Source organism: Plecotus auritus, assembly GCF_963455305.1.
Source record: "Plecotus auritus genome assembly, chromosome: 1".
Lineage (NCBI taxonomy): Eukaryota > Metazoa > Chordata > Mammalia > Chiroptera > Vespertilionidae > Plecotus > Plecotus auritus.
The window spans coordinates 217,252,958-217,273,199 of record NC_137770.1 but is presented as its reverse complement, the minus strand read 5'-3'; the positions used below and the strand labels follow the sequence as shown (position 1 = coordinate 217,273,199).

The window sequence follows — 20,242 nt, the reverse complement described above, 5'->3', positions numbered from 1 at the left end:
ACAAACGACTGGATATAGAATTCAAAACCACGGTTATAAGGCTTTTTAAGAATATCCTAGAAAAGGCCGATAAATATAACGAGACCCTCGAAGAGATGAAAAAGGACCAACTAGAAATTAAACATACACTGATTGAAATAAAAAATATTATACAGAGACCCAAAAACAGACAAGAGGAACACAAAAATCAAGTCAAAGAATTGAAATACAAAGAAGCAAAAAACACTCAACCGAAAAAGCAAAAAGCAAAAAAAAAATCCAAAAAGTTGAAGATAACGTAAGAAGACTCTGGGACAACTTCAAGCATACCAACATCAGAATTATGGGGGTGCCAGAAGAAGAGAGAGAGCAAGATACTGAAAACCTATTTGAAGAAATAATGACCGAAAACTTCCCCCACCTGGTGAAAGAAATAGGCTTACAAGTCCAGGAAGCCCACAGAACCCCAAACAAAAGGAATCCAAAGAGGACTACACCAAGACACATCATAATTAAAATGCCAAGAGCAAAAGACAAAGAGAGAATATTAAAAGCAGCAAGAGAAAAACAGTTAGTTACCTACAAGGGAGCACCCATACGACTGTCAGCTGACTTTTCAACAGAAACTATGCAGGCCAGACGGGAGTGGCAAGAAATTTTCAATGTGATGAATAGCAAGAACCTACAACCAAGATTACTCTACCCAGCAAAGCTATCATTCAGAATTGAAGGGCAGATAAAGAGTTTCACAGACAAGAAAAAGCTAAAGGAGTTCATCACCACCAAACCAGTACTATATGAAATGCTGAAAGGTATTCTTAAAGAAGAGGAAGAAGAAAAAAGGAAAGATAAAAATTATGAACAACAAATACATATCTATCAACAAGTGAACCAAAAAATCAAGTGAATTAAAAACCTGAGGAACAGAATAATCTGGTGAATATAATAGAATCAGGGGCATAGAAAGGGAGTGGACTGATAATTCTCAGGGGGAAAGGGGTATGGGGGGTTCATGAAGAGACTGGACAAAAATCATACACCTATGGATGAGGACAGTGGGGGGTAGGTAAGGGCAGAAGGTGGGGTGGGAAATGGGTGGAGGGGAGCTATGGGGGAAAAAGGGAGAAATAATTGTAATAATCTGAATAAAGATTTATTTAAAAAAAAATTGTACACCTATGGATGAGGACATTGGTGGGGGGGGGTAAGGGGAGAAGGTGGGGTGGGAACCAGGTGGAGGGAGCTATGGGCGGGGGGGGGGGGGGGGGGAAGAGGAACAATTGTAATAACCTGAACAATAAAGATTTATTAAATGAAAAAAAAATAAAATATATTTTATATATTTCAAAAACAAAGACAGAACACCTAATAGACAAAAAGGGGAGGGGGGGGGAATATCTGAATGGGCACTTCAACAGAGCCAACAGACAATGAAAATATGTAGACCTGCTCATCCTCCTTAGTGATCAGAGAAATGCAGGTTGAAAAAACAAACAGTGAAACACTTCTATACACATACTAAAACTTGGCCACCCAGAAGCAGGAGCGAGGCTCAGGGCTGAGAACAGGAAAGGTCCAAAGTCTGAACACAACGGGGAGAGAGGCAAGTGTCCTCTCCTATTCCACATAGCCAACAACCATTGCAAATATATCTGAATGCTTACTAACTACTTTAAGATCTGAGAATTACATTTGGCCATGAGAGATTCTAGTGATCACATAATCTACCTTCCTCATTTAGGGTGGAACCTGAGGCACTGACTGGATAACTGACCTCCCCAAGGTCACATTAGCAGAGCTACACTATACCCTAATCCTTTTTTTAAAGAAAAAATGTATTTTTATTGATTTCAGAGAGGAAGGGAGAGGAGAGAGAGATAGAAACATCAATGATGAGAGAGAATCATTGAGTGGAGTCTGCAGCATACAACCCAGGCATATGCCCTGACTGGGAATCGAACCGTGACCTTCTGGTTCATAGGTCAACACTCAACCACTGAGCCATGCTGGTCAGGCATATACCCCAAACCTTCTAACTGCTAATTAATGTTCCACTATGCCCCAGTGTCTTGTTGTATAGGAATATATGGGTCAAATTTTGTCACTCCCCACTCATAAACCTCCAGAATCTACTTATCACATTAAAAAAAAAAAAAAATCCAAAGTTTTTTCCAGGGCCCACAAAGCCATCCATGCATGATCTTGCCCAGGTATCCAGACTCTTCCCCTACACACCTCACCCCATCCCACTTCACCCCTTTGACCTCCCTGCTGCTTCTTTAACAACGAAGCACCTGCTGCCTCCCTCGAGGCCTTGCATTCCTGGCTTCTCTGCTGGAACATCCTCCCCCAGGCTTCTACGTGAACTGCCTTGCTCTTCCTAATGTCTTCATTCCCTGAACACCTACAAAAACACAAAACACAACCAGGCAAGGCCCCATCCTGTCCTGCTTTCCTTTTCTTCGTGGGCTGGGAGACATGTGTTGGTATAGCTGTACACTGTCTGTCTTTCTCCTCCAGAAGGTAAGTTCCCTAAGAGCAGCACATTCGCTAATCATACTCTTGTGTCCCCAGAGCCTAGCACCGTACCTGCCACAAAGTAGGCACTTAAAGTATTTTTGTTAAATTAATTAATTAAAGTAAAAAACATTTTTGGCTAAAGTTAGGGTAGAGATATCTATGAAGGCCTTCCTAGGCCTGGGTTTGCATCCTATTACCCCACTAATGGTAGTGCTTATAAATTACAAATCTAGGTTTCTCTACTTCTAAAATTTATATTTCAGGTGATTCAGAAAGTTTAATGTTATTGGTTATATATGTTCCTCCACCATACCCCATCAATACCTCTGTCCAAGACACAATTTATAACTTTCTAGGCAAAGAAAGATCTAATCCCAACCTTTTAAGTATTCCTGTTTAAAATTTAAAATGCCTTTATATCTTCTAATATTTTAATTGCTTTCTTATCACAATTTGGATTAAATTTAATTTAAGAATAAGTCTTTTATAGCAAAGTTGGGAACAGAATATCATACCTCTATGTAATATTTAGAAATAGCATAGTATACCAATTGCTTACAAATAGATATAAAAATCAAGAGCTTGATTATATATCAACAATATCTAATTACAACAAACATATCATGAAAAACAACCTAGCCATAAGAATAACTACAACCATAAAATATTCAAAAAATTTAACATTTAACAAGAAAAGTATATAACTTTAAAAAAAACAACTCAGACAATGGGGTGGTGAAGGCCTGGGGAGGGGGACAGGGCGGGCTGGAAGAGGTCAATGGGGGGGAAGGGGGATTATGTAATACTTTCAACAATAAAGATTTTAAAAATAATAAATTAATTGAAAAAATAAAATCCTTAAAATAAAATAACAAAACAACTTTGAAACTATTAAAGGGAAATAAATTAAATGGATTATAGTAGACATATGCCACTTAGCTCTTGGAAGAAAGACTTTTAAGTATATAAACCAATTACAAATGTGCTTTTTAGCTGGTTTGCAGTGGAGATGCTTAGGGGTATTTCACTGGCAAAATTTGTAGATATTATCAAATATCAGAACAAAACAAGTCTTACATGCTCCTCAGAGGTAGATCCAGGTTTTGAAATGACCTCAAGCTTATACACTTTGGGGAGAAGGCTCTCTTTTTTCAAGTGTAAAATTATGAAACAAAATGGCTAAGGCCCTTTCGGGGCCCCTTGAAAAAGCTGTAGGGTTGAAAGGCTCTAATGCTTACTTTTCTTTAATGTGATTCAAGGTAGATCCACCTCTGGTGTTATAAAAATGTAAAACTGAAGCAATACATTTATCACAACTAGCACCCTATCATGTGCCCCACAAATAAACATCCAGAGAAAAACACCCAGAATCCAGATCAGATAGTCCCCAACAAGAGTTCCACCAACATGGGCTCAGAGATGCTGAGTATGGCAAATCACCCTACCCCAACATTTCCCTGTTACCAGAATACAACGCAACAAGATCAGTGACCAATTTAAAGCACGAATCACCTGGAATTAGTGGCCTACCAGGAGAAATGAAACCATTATGCTTATCGCAATAATTTCCAAATCTGGGAAGAGCCACACACAAGAACAGAAACTCTGAAACACATTATACAAAAAGATAAAAGTCAGCGACAACGCAACCTACCCAGAATGACAGCCCCGCTGATACTTACAATGGTACTTAACTCTATGCCAGCAACAGTCCTAACTACTTCATATCCATTTACTCCTGACAAAAACCTATGGGGGAAATGATATTATTTGCCCCAGTTTAAAGATAAGGGAAATGAGGCACAGAGGGAGATTAAGTAACTTGTCCACAGTCACAGCTAATAAGCAGCAAGTTTGGAATTTGAACCCACGCAATCTGGCTCCAGGATACCGTGTCCACTCTCCAACTCACAGAAGTTCTATTAACTCAGAGGTGGACCTTAGACTACAACTGAAGTTCCCTATAATGAAGAAGGAACAGAAAACAGATGAAAAGCTGGTTCTCAAACCTCAAGGAAAACTTTATCTCATCCAGTGGATGTTGGTCTTGTTTCCTACAGACATTTTAGTCATAACATGTATCCTTAGAAAGTGATTGCTGAAAATAAAGGAATGACCCCGTTTTTAAAAACTTCTGAATTACATATTTGATTTTTAGCATCAATCTACTCAGCTTTTTCTAAGAAAATTCAACTCTCTACCATTTATTTTGATATTGTACTATAATCAATCAGGACTGAGTTCATCTGAAAATCTGCCCAGCCAGCATGGCTCAGTGGTTGAGCATCAACCTATGAACCAGGAGGTCACAGTTTGATGAACCAGGAGGTCACAGTTTGATTCCTGGTCAGAACACATGCCTGGGTTGCAGGCTCCCCAGAGTGGGGCGTGCTGAAGGCAACCGATCAATGATTCTCTCTCATCATTGGTGTTTCTCTCTCTCTCTCTCCTTTTCTCTTCTTCTCTGAAATCAATAAAATATATTTGAAAAATAAGTAAGTAAATAAATAAAAATCAGCTTACTTAACTATTTTTAAAAGTGCTAACCTAACTTACTAATATATTGCGGTAGATTTGTAAGGGTCTTTTTCACTGTGATGATGTGTTCTATTGTTAGGCTATGAATGTAATAAATTCATCTTTGAGTTACTTGTGAGTTTTCTCTCTCACAAATCATTTAACTTATCTATGAAATGAATTTTGGTTCCTATTACTTAACCAAAATCACTTTGAAGTTCTTAAGAGTTTCAAGCTAAGTATAACCCTTTTCAACTTCTTTCATAGAAGCATTCATAGAGAAATTTTCCTGCTATGGGTCTCTTTTCTGCACAACTCCAATTGACTGAAATGCACAAGGCTCCCACCACCTCGCAGGGGTACAATGATGGCAAAGCAAGCACCAATGAAAAACGGTTACCGGTGCTCTTTTCAAGCCAGCGAAGGGAAGGAGGAAGGAAACACATACATAGAGGTGGTCAGTGAAGCTACTGTTTAAGGAAGTCCCCTTTGGGGGAAGTAGCAGAGTGTGGTTTAACAGCACACTAGCCAGCAAGATAAGACATTTTGCTTATGGCACATCTGTCACTTTGGAGAAGGAGCCTGACTGTCCCTCACAGTGTCTTCGCTTGTAAAATATGAGTTGGACAAATTTGATGGTTACCTACTTTATAGAGATGCTAAGGAGAACAGAGCATGGCAAGTATGTGTGCAAAACCCCTGTACTTTTGTGAAACCTATGCAATGGAAAATTTAAGAACAGACAGAAACCTTGAAACCCTGTAGGTGTAACCACCCATGTTACACCTGGTAACCCAAGGGCCAGTGAAGTTAAGGGTCCGAAGTAATCCAGAAATGCATGCGCAAGTGCAAACAGCAGTGGCAACTAAGAATAAGAACTCTGGTCTCAGGAGGCCCCCTCACAAGAGAGTAGATGCAGCATAAGAAAGTCTGCTGAACCCATGAACTATGGCTTAAAACTATGGCTTAATCAGACTGTACACTTAACAAAGCCAGAATCACTCATCTTTTAATTCCTCTATCTTAGCATACTGTGTTTACACTCACTAAATCTTTGTGGTACAAATGATGAATAGGCTAAACCAAATGAGTCCTATATAAGTAAAAGTGTATAGACTCTCTTCTGTCAGGAAAGATAAGTACAGATATAGATGATATAGATACAGATATAGATGATAGATGTAGATATAGATATAGACATAGACATAGACACAGACACATATACATATAGATAGATACAGATACAGAAACATACACATATAATATATGTATTCCTCTAAAAGAAGTAAAATTCACATGCTACAATCTCACTAGCAGGAACTTACATCTATCCTTGCTACTTTTGCAGTGGCAAATGAAAGTAAGGAACAGCTATACCTACATGAATACTTGGAATAAAGATAGAATGAAAGAAGTTTTGCCGAAACCGGTTTGGCTCAGTGGATAGAGCGTCGGCCTGCGGACTGAAAGGTCCCGGGTTCGATTCCGGTCAAGGGCATGTACCTTGGTTGCGGGCACATCCTCAGTAGGAGGTGTGCAGGAGGCAGCTGATCGATGTTTCTCTCTCATCGATGTTTCTAGCTCTCTATCCCTCTCCCTTCCTCTCTGTGAAATACCAATAAAATATATTTAAAATATATATATATATATATATATATATATATATTAAAAAAAAAAAAAAAGAATGAAAGAAGTTTTCTCATACAAGTATGATAATGGGGAGGAAATTCCTTTCCCACAATCTATTAAAAATCACTAGAGATTTCAATAAAGTCTCTTACATAATTTCATTTAATAAAAAAGTTATATTGCATATATTTTGTGCAATTTTTCATTTCAGGTGATTCCAATGTGGAAGCATGCAAATATTAGAGACCGTTCTCTAAGAATAAAAATAAAAAAGGTACATGAAGAACTCTGGTCAAAAGACAGTAATGAAAAGGCAGTTTTTAATTCTCTGAGATAGTTATCCTCAAACTCAAGTATTTATCTCAGAAATACAGTATATTTACAAAACCCAAAGGCTAATAACGGCAGGCATTCTCCTAAAAGTCATAGAATTAATTGCTGAATAGCACAGGTGCTTCTAAGCTCCCTCTGCAGATAATTCTCTACATATACATGACCACCACCAACCAGTGGCTGAGAGTGTCCTAAACAGTTTTGGAAACAACTCAAAATGGAGTTTCACTTTCTCAAATTGTTATGTGATTTCTTCTGACAGTTCACATCTTGATTATTTATAATATCCAATTTTAATTATGGGGAGAGGTTAATACTAATAAATACCAAATAAAAACACCGTTGTATTTCTAAGCATAGATAAAGCATCTCCTCAAAAAGTAAAATGGAGCCCTGGCCAGTCTTGCTCAGTGGTTAGAGTGTCAGCTCATGGACCAAAGGGTCATGGGTTCAATTCCCAGTCAAGGGCATGTTCCTCGGGTGCAGGTTTGATCTCCAGCCTCTGTCAGAATGCAGGTGGGAGGCAACCAGTTGATGTGTTTCTCTTACATCAATGTTTCTGTCTCTCCCCTCCTCCCTCCCTTCCACTCCCTCTCTAAAAAGCAATGGAAAATATATCCTCAGATGAGGATTAAAAAAAAAAAAAAATGGAGAAAACTGCATGGGAAATCACTATCACAAGGTCTCTCAAGATCTTTTTGCTTAGTCAAATACTAACTGATCATCACCATTGTAATTATCACCAACAAAAACTGTTGGAGGCCTAATAAGTGCAAGGTATCGTGTGATGTGTTTAAATTATGAGGCAACAACCTCGGCCCTCATGATTATTATGTAATTGGTGAGAAAAAAAACAATAAAAATAATACATCAACTTAACAATAATTCACAAAAAGCAAGGCCTTTAAAACCAGAGAGATGGGAAGGGTCTCCCACTTAAGAAGACTTGTGATGGAGATTGGGTAAATGGAGGAGAGAAGAACTGTTAGTCACAGCAAGAGCACAGCTCCAAAAGAGAAAAGTAACAAGTATTTTTAAGCAAAGGGGTCTGAACAGTCACTAGATGGTGTCCACGTTGTGAACAGCAATATTATTTAAGCTGTATAAGTGCCCTCACCTGCTTGGACATCCATTCCAGAACCAAGGCAGTGCAATCAGAGGCTGATACAGAAACATTTGGGTCTGAGTTTTGGTCCAGACTTATCAACCAACCGGCTTATTGGGTGACCTGGGCAAATAGCTCCTTATGCTTATTTTCCAGAAAGGAAACATTTGGAGGGTCATTCTTTAAAGTTCCTTCAAGCTCTAAAATTCTATGATTCTTTTTTATTACTAATAAAATCAATTATCCCATTGTATGGGTAATTATCAGTTATATCAATCTATATAGGTCTAGAGCTGAACAGGTCCACAAATACACCAAGCTCCCTTTCACCCCAGGGCCTTTGCACATGCTGTTCCCTCTGTATCGAAAGGGCTTTCTCTGCCAACATTGCTCATACACCAATGTTTCTCTACGTGGAGGTCTTCCCCAACCCCTCCCAATCTCCACCACCCCCCAAAGCTACATAATCTAGACTTTTCTACCAAAGCTTCCTCCACTCATACAATTTGGTCCCTTTTTTAACTGTCCCTCAAGAAAAAACTAACATATTTATCCTCATCAACAAACACTTCAATAGAAAATAATTACAGAAGTAGCTTCAAAGATTTCTAAGAATCCCCAGCCCAGTATTTCATGATGCAATAGAGAGAAATAAAACTTGGGTTACAAAATTCATTATGTCAAATATAGTTAATTTTTACAAAACAAATTTGCAAGCCCAGCCAGCATGGCTCAGAGGTTGAATGTCAACAGGAGGTCATGGTTTGATTTAGGGCACATGCCCAGGTTGCAAGCCCAATCCCCAGTTTGGGGTGTGCAGGAGGCAGCCAGTCAATGATTCTCTCTCATCATTGGTGTTTCTATCTCTCTCTCCCTCTCCTTTCCTCTCTGAAATCAATAAAAAAATATGTTTTTAAATTGAAACAAGTTATACACACTTCCAATTAAGACAAGTTTCTTTCAAAATAGGCAGGTGGGAAAAGAGAGGTGGGGGCGAAATACTATGTTTATTTTAACTATAATGCCATTTCCCAAACATTCTGGGAATTGTTCTTTCACAACTGCTTTTAGGGCCTTCACAGTCCTTTGAATATAGTCAGTGGCAAAATTGCTAAATAAAACTTTGATGGAAATTTTACTTTTGGATATCACTAAAAATTGCTAAGAGCTAAGTCTTATGAATAAAATAAAATAGGTAATGTCATTTCTGAACAAAAACACCGATTTTTCTTACAGACTTTGTTTCTCTCATCATAATAAAAATAAGCAATGAATAAATACAGAATTATCATAGCCAGATCCTACAGTGTTTTTCAAAGTCTAGAATCTTTGTATTATTTCTAGTTTTAAGTAGAGCATGAGAACCAAACCTGTTCCTCATGAAGTATTTTACATGCCTAACAACTGTTTAACACAGAAAAATAAAAAGTTAAACCTGAGGCGAGGGTCAAGATAGGAAAACAGGAATAGTGATTTTTACTCATTGTAGTGAACCAGGCTAAAGTAAACAATTTCTTTGGTGAGATATTATGGCCATCCTAATGACGACCATGAGAATGAGAGTAAGAGAACAGATTATAATAATTTTAAATCTGATTTCATGTTTGTGGAGTCTCATAGACAATCGTTGACTATTCATGAGATAGTTGGCATTTTATAGTATGCAACAAAAAACAGCATTTCTTCCTTACATTTCTCTTCCTCTCACCACCAACATTTAAAAACTTTATGTCTTGACCAACTAAATGCAATGAGTGATCAGGGATTAGATCCTCGACTTGGCAAGGGGAGGAAGTTGAGAAATAGCTATGATGATATCAGCAGAAAAATAAATGAAATTTGACTACAGACTACAGACTCAACAATAGTATAGTATCAGTGTTTAAAGTCTTGATTTTGATCACTGTAATGTGATTATAAAAGAGAATGGTCTTGGTCTTACACAATACATAATGACCTATAAAGTGATAAAAGGGGCAACATCTACAAGTTACTCTCAAATTGTTCAGAAAATAACATGCATAGAGAGAGACATAGACAAAGAGAATGATAGAGCAAACTGGACAAAACCATTGACAAATTCGTAAATCTGAGTCCAGGTTACTTGAGAGTTTCTTCTACTATTCTTGCAACTTTTTCAAAGTTTGAAACTACAGCAAAATATGAAGTTATTAAAAAAATTTTCAGAGCCTGGATGGAAGGAATGGTACCCTCCCACCCACCCACCTTCTGTCTTAAGTAGGTTTCTGCTTCCTAGAGAGAAAAAACACATAGTAAAATGTTATGAAATGAAAATGAATAAATTGGTAAATTAAGAGGATGGACCAGATCCTAGTAAATGATTAATTACAAGGAAGTTCAGATCCAGGACAGTAGATTAAGAAGGCAGATATGAATCAGAAGAAGAGACATAAGAAAGGAAATTGAGACATAAGAGAGGAAGTGAATACTACCTTATTTCAGAAACAAAGAAACTCAACTGCCTACAAGAAAATGAGTTTTCACCCTGGCGGAGTAGCTCATTTGGTTAGAGCATTGTCCAGATATGCCAAGGTTTCAGGTTCCATCCATGGTCATGGCACATAAAAGAAGCAACCAATGAATGCATGGATAAGTGGAACAAGTCGATGTTTCTCTCTCTCTCAAATAAATAAATAAACATTTTTTAAATAATGAAAAATAATCTATACTAATAAAAGGGTAATATGCTAATTTGACCGGGAGACCTTCTGGGAGACCTTCCAGACATCCTTCTAGATAAAGCCATGGTGGCGGGGCCAAGGCAGAGGTGGTTAAGGCGATCAGGCCAGGAGGGGAGAGCAGTTGGGGGTGATCAGGCCGGCGGGGGGGGGGGGGGGGAGGCAGTTGGGGGCGAGCAGGCTGGCAGGGGGGGCAGTTGGGGGTGAGAAGGCTGGTGCAGGGGGCAATTGGAAGCGAGCATGCCAGCAGGGGGGGCAGTTGGGGGTGAGGAGGCTGGCACAGGGGGCAGTTGTGGGCAAGCAGGCCAGCAGGGGGGCAGTTGGGGGCAATCAGGCCAGCAGGGGGGGCATTTAGGGGTGATCAGGCTACAAGGGGGGTGCAGTTGGGGGTGATCAGGCTGGCAGTCAGAGTGGTTAGGGGCGATCAGGCAGGCAGGCAGGTGAGCAGTTAGGAACCAGAGGTCCCAGATTGCGAGAGGGATGTTCGACTGCCGGTAGTTGGACATCCTCCGAGGGGTCCCAGATTGGAGAGGGTGCAGGCTGGGGTGAGGGACACACACACACACACACCCACCCCCTGTGCACAAATTTCGTGTACTGGGCCACTAGTTTAAATAATAAAAGAAAAAATTTCTGGGATAATATAGCTGAGAATTTTCAGAGCCAAAAAATGTTTCCTTGTACAATAAGCACTGTACTGTCTCTATTGAGTGTTTAGAGCTGTATCACTTTTTACAAGCTACTGAACTATCTGGTAACCTAAAGTGTGATGCAAATGCTTCCAATTTCTCTATAGTAAATAAAAGAAACTTTTCCCACCCCACACCCATTCTCCAGAATCAGAGGAAGTGCTGAAAGATACAAATCTTCAGGTATGATTACAAGTGTCCTGGAAACCTCTGCTTCCCACTGGGAGGTCCATGTAGTGTAAGGATACAACCGGGAGAGAAACATGTGATCATCCCAGGACTTTAGGAGGCTCTTATCTCTATATCACAGTCTCCAGGCTCCCAGGAAACTGTGATATAGAGTCCTCTATGACCCAGAAGACTCCATAGAAAGATGAGAGTTTCCCCAGGATGTTTAGGAGACTCATGTCACGTCATACTCGTAACCATCCTGTCAGTTATCCTGGGTAAAAGACTAAAATTTCAAGCATCTCATTTCAAACAATGTTCTATTTCAGTACAGCTGGAATGAAATGATAAGGGATGCACTGGTGGCATTATGGAAAAAGCACTGAATTTAGAGTCAGAATATCAAGGTTCAAATTCTGACTCTTCCACTTACTTGCAGTGTGACAACCTTTCTGGTTATCATGGTTCATGCTGTACTAGTATGTTTAGGATGAACCTGCCCTGCCTGTGTCTAAGATTATGGTCTCTCCATCTCTCCTTCCATCCAGCCAGCCCTCCTACCGAGTACTCACTGTGCACTGGGCCCTCAGAAATGCAAAAATAATAAGCTATGAACCCTGCCCTCAAAGAGTTTAAAGTCCAGTGAAGGACGCAGATATGTAAATAGTCAGACAACCAAGATGCCATGATAAAAGTATTTACAGGGCATAGAGGATTGAAGTGGGGTGTGGATTCTACCTTTAGTGGGAAAGAAATAGGAAAGGCTTCAGAGGAGGTGGGGAGTGAGATGAGTCAGGAAAGATAAGCACTTGCCAAGCACTCAACAAATTTTTGGTGGCTAAAAGAGACAGTGGATGGAGAGATAGATCCTGGCAGGAAGGTAGAGAAGGATATCACTCTAAGTAGACTGAATAATACCAGTATTAACAAAGGCACCATGAAAAAGGGCAATTGCAGGTATATGGCTGAGGCCGAAGGAGGAGGGTTGGCAATTAGAAAATTGCATATGCACCTTGGATTCCAAGCTAAGAAGTTTTAACTTGATCCTAGAGAAGATACAAAGCTACAGGTTTTCAATCTCTCTCTGAAGATTCTGTAAACGAAAGATAAATATTCAAGAGTGAATCAGGTACAGCAGTAATCCACCTAAGAGAATGGGGTGGGGAGCCACATTCAAGTTGTAACAAAGGGAAGGAGAATTCATGGGACTTGGTAATAGATGGGATGAGTGCTAGGGTTGAAGCAGAGATGACAAAGGAGGAGTTCAGAATATAAAGAGATAGAAAATGTATATAAAAGTAATTTCTAAACTATACAGAGTGGCCAAAACCAGTTTGGCTCAGTGGATAGAGCGTCGGCCTGCGGACTGAAGGGTCCCGGGTTCGATTCCGGTCAAGGGCATGTACCTTGGCTGTGGGCACACCCCCAGTGGGAGGTGTGCAGGAGGCAGCTGATCAATGTTTCTCTCTCATCGATGTTTCTAGCTCTCTATCCCTCTCCCTTCCTCTCTGTAAAATATCAATAAAATATATTAAAAATAAATAAATAAATAAATAAATAAACAAACAAACAAACTATACACTGAGTGGCCAGATTATTATGATCTCTGAATGAATAATAATCTGGCCACTCAGTGTATATCCTATCTAATAAAGAGGGAATATGCTAATTGACCATCCGTCACAAAGATGGCTGCACCCACAGCTGAGGCCAAGTTCCCATAAGGAGCCTTAACAAGCAATCAGCAGGGACCTGAGGCTACGCCCTCCCCCGCCCCTGTGGGGCTTGACAGGGGACCTCAGGCAGGCAGGGCTTGACAGGGGACTTCAGGCCACACCCCCCACCCAGCAGGGCTTGACAGGGGACCTCAAGGTGCACTTCCCGTCCTGGTGCTGGGCTAGGGGACCTCAGGCTGCTCCCCCGGCCCCAGCTCCATGCCGGGGGACCTCAGGCCACATCCCCCGCCCCAGCACAGAGCCAGGGACCTGAGGCTGCACCCCCCTGCCTGGCAGGGCTTGACAGGGGACCTCAAGGTGCACCCCCAGTGCTGGGTCAGGGGAACTCAGGCCACGCCCCCCACCCAGGGGGGACCTGAGGCTGCACCCCCCTGCCGATGGGGCGTGATAGGGGACCTGAGGCTGTTCCCCCCTCCCGGTGCTGGGCTGGGGGACCTGAGGCTGCGCCCTTTCCCCCCTCCCCTGCCTGGCGGGGCTTGACAGGGGATCTCATGCCATGTCCCACACCTGGCAGGGCTTGACGGAGGACCTCAAGACACACCCCACCACCCCGGTCTGGGCTGGGGGACCTCATGCCACGCCCCCCGTCCTGGCACCGGGCCAGGGGACCTGAGGCTACGTTCCCTGCCCGGTGGGGCTTGACAAGGGTGGGACTAGCCAGGTCTGGATCTATCCCAATGAGGGGGGGTGGGCGCCGGCCAGGTCTGGTTCTCATGCGATTTTGAGGCACATGTGGATGGGCGGGGACTTGACTCTGGGTCCCGTGGTGTGCCCCAGACTCTGACAGGAGGAAGGTTTTCATATACATTTTACTAATTTTCTTTCATCTCTGACACTTCTATTATAGAGAAAGGGCAAATAGCAATATTAAATTATTTCCTCTAATTAATCCCCTTTTAATGTGCACAAATTTCATGCACCGGGCCACTAGTCTTATATAATAAAAGGCTAATATGCAAATTGTCCCCTCGACCAGGAGTTCGACCAGCAGGCAGGCCAGCCAACTGCCCATGTCCCCTCCCCCTGGCCAGACTGGCCGGATCCCACCCATGCACGAATTCATGCACTGAGCCTCTAATATATATATACACTGAGTGGCCAGATTATTATGCGTTCAGAGATCATAATAACCTGGCCACTCGGTGTATATACAAATTGAAGAGCACTGTTTTACAGTGTCCAAGTAGATAGTGGCAGGGCCAGGACAAAAACCCTGTCTAGTGTTAATGTTCTTCTATTGCAAAGAAAATTTTAAAAATTCATAACTGAAAGTAATAAAAATATACTTGTTTTAAAATACAACTCTACCTGTATTATAGAAAGATTTAACAGATTTTTTTCCACTCTTTGGAGTATCAAGGTGGTTTCAAAGATAGGCTTTGAAGAAAATAGCCCTGTAATTCATTAGGTGTATGATCCTGTGCAAGTTTTTAAACTTTCTAAGCCTCACATCACTCATTTTTTAAATGAGGATACTAAAAATACAATTTAGCATTGTTTTGAGGGGGAAAGTAATGCATGTAAAATATTTAGCACAGTGCCTGGCATATATTTGGTGCTCAAAAATTTTTATCAGTATTACTACTGATTTGCAAAAAGAGTTAACATAGCTGGCCTATGAGACTACTATCTTGGGAAAGGCCTGCTTACAAGGTTGGGCCTTGGCTTAAACTTGAACTCTGGGAGGGCCCTGCCATTCTGAGCACCCATATGAATAGCTCACTGAGCCTGAACTATTTGTACAAACAATATGTTTAAGCTGAACACCTGCTTTCCTTCTGGAGTCTTGAGTGTTGGTACATGCTAGGCAGAGGGTACCTACGTGATCAGCCTCCAATGAAAACCTTGGCTACTGAGTCTCTAATGAGCTTCCTGGTAACAACATTTCATAACTGTCACAATTCGATGCTGGAGGAATTATGCACACCCTTTGTGACTCCATTGAGAAAGAACTCTTACAATCTTATGCTTGGTTTCCTCCAGACTTGCCCCATTTGCCTTTTACTTTTGCTGACTTTGCTTTGTCTCCTTTCACTGTAATAAACCAAATAAACTGTACCTGAGAGTACAACTATATGCTGAGTGCCATGAGTCCTCCTATCAAATCATCGCACCTGGAGGTGGCCTTCGTGATCCGACACAACTAGTCTCCCTACTCCGCGACTTTATAAACTATTTGCCAGTTTCCATACTGGAGCAGCATTAGAGAAAACACACCAACCAAATGAGTAGTACCTAAGTCCAGTTATAAAAAGTTCCTGATTTCTTAGCTAGCAATTGTAGATTTACTCACTACTTGAAAATGTTTTATTCCACATCGCAACATAGAGAAATCTCTCCACCCCTTGTTTTCTCACCATCATTTAGTGGCCTTTTTCCTGGTTAATCCGCAGCCCTGCGCTCCCCTGGATTCCCTCGCAATACCACACAGAGCGTCCCCTGGAGTGTCAGATTATCTGACCCACATGTCATTGAGTTCCCTGAGCAGAATGCAAGATCACTTATGAAACCCCCTTTGTTCTGTGTTATTATGAGTAAGATCAAACAACATAAATTGCCGGGAAGATCAATTACCAGTTCATTAGAACATGCCGAAATGTGAGCTAACTGTGAGTAACAAGAACAAGGAGTGCACACCAAAGAGCGGCCCGTCAGGGAAACCGAAACACAGGTTTTCCAATGTCCGAGTTGGAAGGTACGGCTCGCCTGAATTTCCACCACCCAGAACAGAATTCCTCCACATACTCCCAAAGCACAACTAGCTGTACGTAACAGGAAGAATTTCAGTGAAAGCTTATTGCCATCGTATTGAAGGAGCCTGGGGTCCAGAGAACCAGGAGGGGGCAGAGGTCTGTGCCACTGTATGATGAATTGATACAGACACAGTTTCTACGTGTTAAAGAAGACTGATATGTAATTCAGTAACTTATGGGAAAGAGTCATGTATACAATATACTTAATGAATTCCATAAGGATTTAATTTGTTTTCATTAACAGATTAATTTAGTATGCTGATATAAAATGTTTACCCATATATACCAAACCCATAATTAATGAACTTGTGAATAATTTATATCCACATCCTAAACTTTATCTTTCAAATCCAAATAACGTATTATTACCTTTACTTCATTATTAACTTCATTAACCTAAAGCTTATTCCATAAAATTGGAGGAAGTATTACAAAGTAGTAACAACACAGAAATCAGCAAAGCACATTTTGATTGTCTCCTACCTCTGCTCGACCTTCATAGTAGGTTAACATGGACTTTGTAAGCACAAAAAGTCTCTCTTTGTAGTTTAAGGGCGATGTCTTCTTTCTCTGCTGTGACCTTTTAATAAGAATCTCTTCTAGAATAGTGTTAAAATTCATCTCGGTCTTCTGATCACTCCTTCTCCTGCCATTGAAGATTCCAGTATTCTAAAGAAAATGAACAGTTGAAAGAAAATGTGACATTTTAATTTTCCAAGGATGTTGTCATTTCAAATCACCAAAATAGCCTTTATCCTCTCCACACCCAGAGCCAATAAATGCTACTCCACACACCTGGACTGAGAATGCCAGGTCACAAAAGCTCAACCTCCATTCCACCTCCAGCCTCATTCTCTTCACCCATATCCAGCATTTTATAGAAAACCTAATCAAGGTTTGCCATGATGATGATTCTCTCCTTTGTACCTCCCCAGCATCCCTTAACTTTCCGGCACACTCTTCTGCTATTTGAATGCAAGGAAACAAACATCTCGGATGGAAAAGTATAATTCATCACCTGCATGGCTGATTTAAGCTTCTATTTGAATAGCCTAGGGTCTTGGTACATAAAATGGACAAGCACATAGATTAGGTAAATGTGTGAACAAAATGAATTACCACAGTCATGGCTACGGTTCAATCTCCAGCTCTGACAAGGATGCAATCTTGATCGAACACCCTAATCACCAGATCCACGAGGATGTTCTCTCGTGTCTAAACTACCACACTCCACAGTTCTCTTCTCAACCCCAAGGGAAAAGGAAACCCAGTTATAGCTAACCTACTCAGCCCATATTTGGAGCCCCATGTCCAGACTAAACCTTCTAATATTCAACAAAATTTAACTATCTGAAAACTCAGGATACTCAGAAAAGGCCTGAATATTCTTATTTGAGACAAGTTGAATTGGTGACAGCCATTTCTTCTCTTCCTTCACCACACCTTTATAAGACATCATTGTATATCAAACCATAAATGCAATGGAAGTAGGTGAGCAGCGACCTATGAACCAGGAAGTCATGGTTCAATTCCCAGTCAGGGGTCAGAGCACATGCCCAGTTTGCGGGCTCAATCCCTAGTAGGGTGTGTGCAGGAAGCAGCCGATCAATGATTCGCTCTCATCATTGGTGTTTCTCTCTCTCTCTCCCTCTCCGTTCCTCTCTGGAATAAAAACATATTAAAAAAAAAAAAAGAACATAAGGGGTTACTTGAGACCACAGCCGGAGACTTGACACTGAGTTAGCCACTGAGGAATTCCACCATCTTCACACCCAACCTGATACCTCAGAAGCACCCTTGCAACTCCCTAGTATTGCTCTGTCGTCATCCAATTAGGCCCTTTCATTTTCCACTTGGTTACTTCATGACAGCTTAACTCTGTGTATCAGTTCCTTCCTTTATAAAACATGGAGGTCAATACCATGAAGTTATTGTGAGGTTTAATGAGATGTGAAAAAGAACTTATTTTGAAAACAGTATACAAATGTTTATCATTATTTTTTTAATTCCACTGCTCTTTTCCTAGCTCAGAGCATTATACTCTTGACCACATTAGGAGCTTTCCAACTGATCTTCCTTTCCCCAGGCTCTTGCCTCATGTTATTCACACTACATACCCCTCATTCCCACTGGATCACTCTTCAAAGACACCACTTTGATCATGCCACTTTGATCATTCAACAGAAATCCCCAATGCCTCCCTCAATGTCTCCTCAAAGCCTCCCTCCCACCTGCAGGATAAAGTCAAAACTCCTTAGTTTGACACTGGATTGTCTAGAATCTGGCTACAACCTAACATCGAATTTTTATTTCTACTGTTCCCCATATGTTCTACACCCAGTCAAAATACCTGGCATTCAATCCCTGGCCTAGAGACCCCTCTCTCCCTATGAAAGCTCCCCTACCTCAACACACACTTTCTTGATGAAGCCTTTCATGATGACTCAGATTTATTAAAAACCTTCCAATCAGCCCTAGCTGGTTTGACTCAGTGGATAGTGTTGGCCTGCAGATTGAAAGGTCCCGGGTTTGATTCTAGCCAAGGGCATGTACCTTAGTTGCATGTGCCCAGGGGGGGAACATGCGGGAGGCAACCAATCGATGAGCCTCTGGAACATCAATGTTTCTCTCTCCCTCTCCCTTTCACTCTCTCTAAAAATCAATGGAAAAATATCCTCGGGTGAGGATTAACAACAAAAAACCCTCCCAATTCATGTACCCATAATCTCTGTCTCACTCATCATAGAGCTCATCATAATCTTCCATGTTATATAGCAATTAATGTACATATTTGAATTTTCACCTAGATTTTAACCTACTAAAGAAATAGTTCTCAACCTTAAGTATCCTATCTAATAAAGAGGGAATATTCAAATTGACCACCACTCCTTCACAAAGCTGGCAGCGCCCACAGCCACAAGATGGCAGCGCCCAGTCCCCTCAGCCCCGTCGGAGTCCCCCAGTCCCGGGGGGCAGGAGGCAAGTGGCACAGCCGGACCGCCTCCAGGAGGGTCCAGCTGCACTGCTTGCCTGCCGCTGGAGTCCCCCAGTCCTTTCAGTCCCGCCAGCGATGGTGAGCAGGCAAGCGGGCTCCGCAGACAGCAGACAGCAGGGCCTGCTTGCCCACTGCCGTTGGAGAGGGTACAGGTGGGGCTGAGGGACCCATCCCCTCCCCCCCATGCACGAATTTTGTGCACCAGGCCTCTAGTATATTAGAACAACCTAAGGAGATTTTCTTCTCTTTTTTTTTTGAATCCTCGCTGGTGGATATTTTTTCCATTGATTTCCTAGAGAGAGTAGAAGTGAGGGGAGAGACAGAGAGAGAGAAACATCAATATGAAAGAGACACATCAATGAATTGCCTCCCTCACAGGCCCAAATCGGAGCGGGAATGGAGCCTGCAACTGAGGAATGTGCCCTTGACAGGGAATCGAACCCACGACCCTTCAGTCTGAGGGCTAACGCTTTAACCACAGAGCCAAACCAGCTAGGGCAGGAGATTTTCTTTTTAATGTACATGTCCAGGACCCAGATTTTTTTTTTTTTTTCAGTTGTTCTGGGGTGAGGCCCAGGGCATCATAATTTAATGTGCAAGTAGATTTGAGAGTCAGTATCTTAAAGAAAGAGCTTGGGCTCTTCCACTAACTCTTTATACCGTTCTTGGTGTTTACAGCAGCCTCTCAGTAAATAGTTGGATAAAAGACCTATTAGCCCATTAGCTAAACTAAGATGAAAAGTCAGAAAAAAGCTCTTGTTCCTTTTGCATCTAAGTTGGTCTTCCTTATTCTAAATTAAAATTTTGGCGCTCTCTTTTCCTTTTTTCCCCTGAGAAGCTGCTGATCTGTAAATACCACATCCTTGGAAATTATCTTTTCATCTTTCTGCAGCACATCTTCAAAACAGGGTGAAAACAATTTACAAAAATGGACTGTAAGAGAAAACCAAGCTATGCCCTGGAAAACAGGCCATATGCAAATGTGTAGTTCCCAGCCCAGTGAGTAACACCATAGTTACCAAACAGAAGACTTTTGGAAGTCCTGGAGGATAAGTGGGGTGTGGCTCATCTGCAGCTCTAGAGGCAAAAGGTCTCAACACCCGGGGCAGGTGATTCCAC

The 20,242-nt window shown here is 41.4% G+C and overlaps 1 protein-coding gene across 2 annotated transcripts in view; it reads right to left on the bottom strand.

The window, feature by feature from the left end:
* The window catches only part of TEC (tec protein tyrosine kinase), a gene marked incomplete at both ends in the record, with an annotated part of 92,036 nt that extends 75,244 nt beyond the window's left edge, over positions 1-16,792 (bottom strand). The window contains one exon of one of the 2 annotated variants that reach the window (XM_080678473.1): positions 16,612-16,792. In XM_080678473.1, coding sequence (XP_080534599.1) covers positions 16,612-16,749 — 138 coding nt within the window. The remainder of the gene's footprint in view (positions 1-16,611) is intronic. The other variant, XM_080678474.1, reaches the window with a different exon arrangement.
* Positions 16,793-20,242: the final 3,450 nt, after the last annotated feature.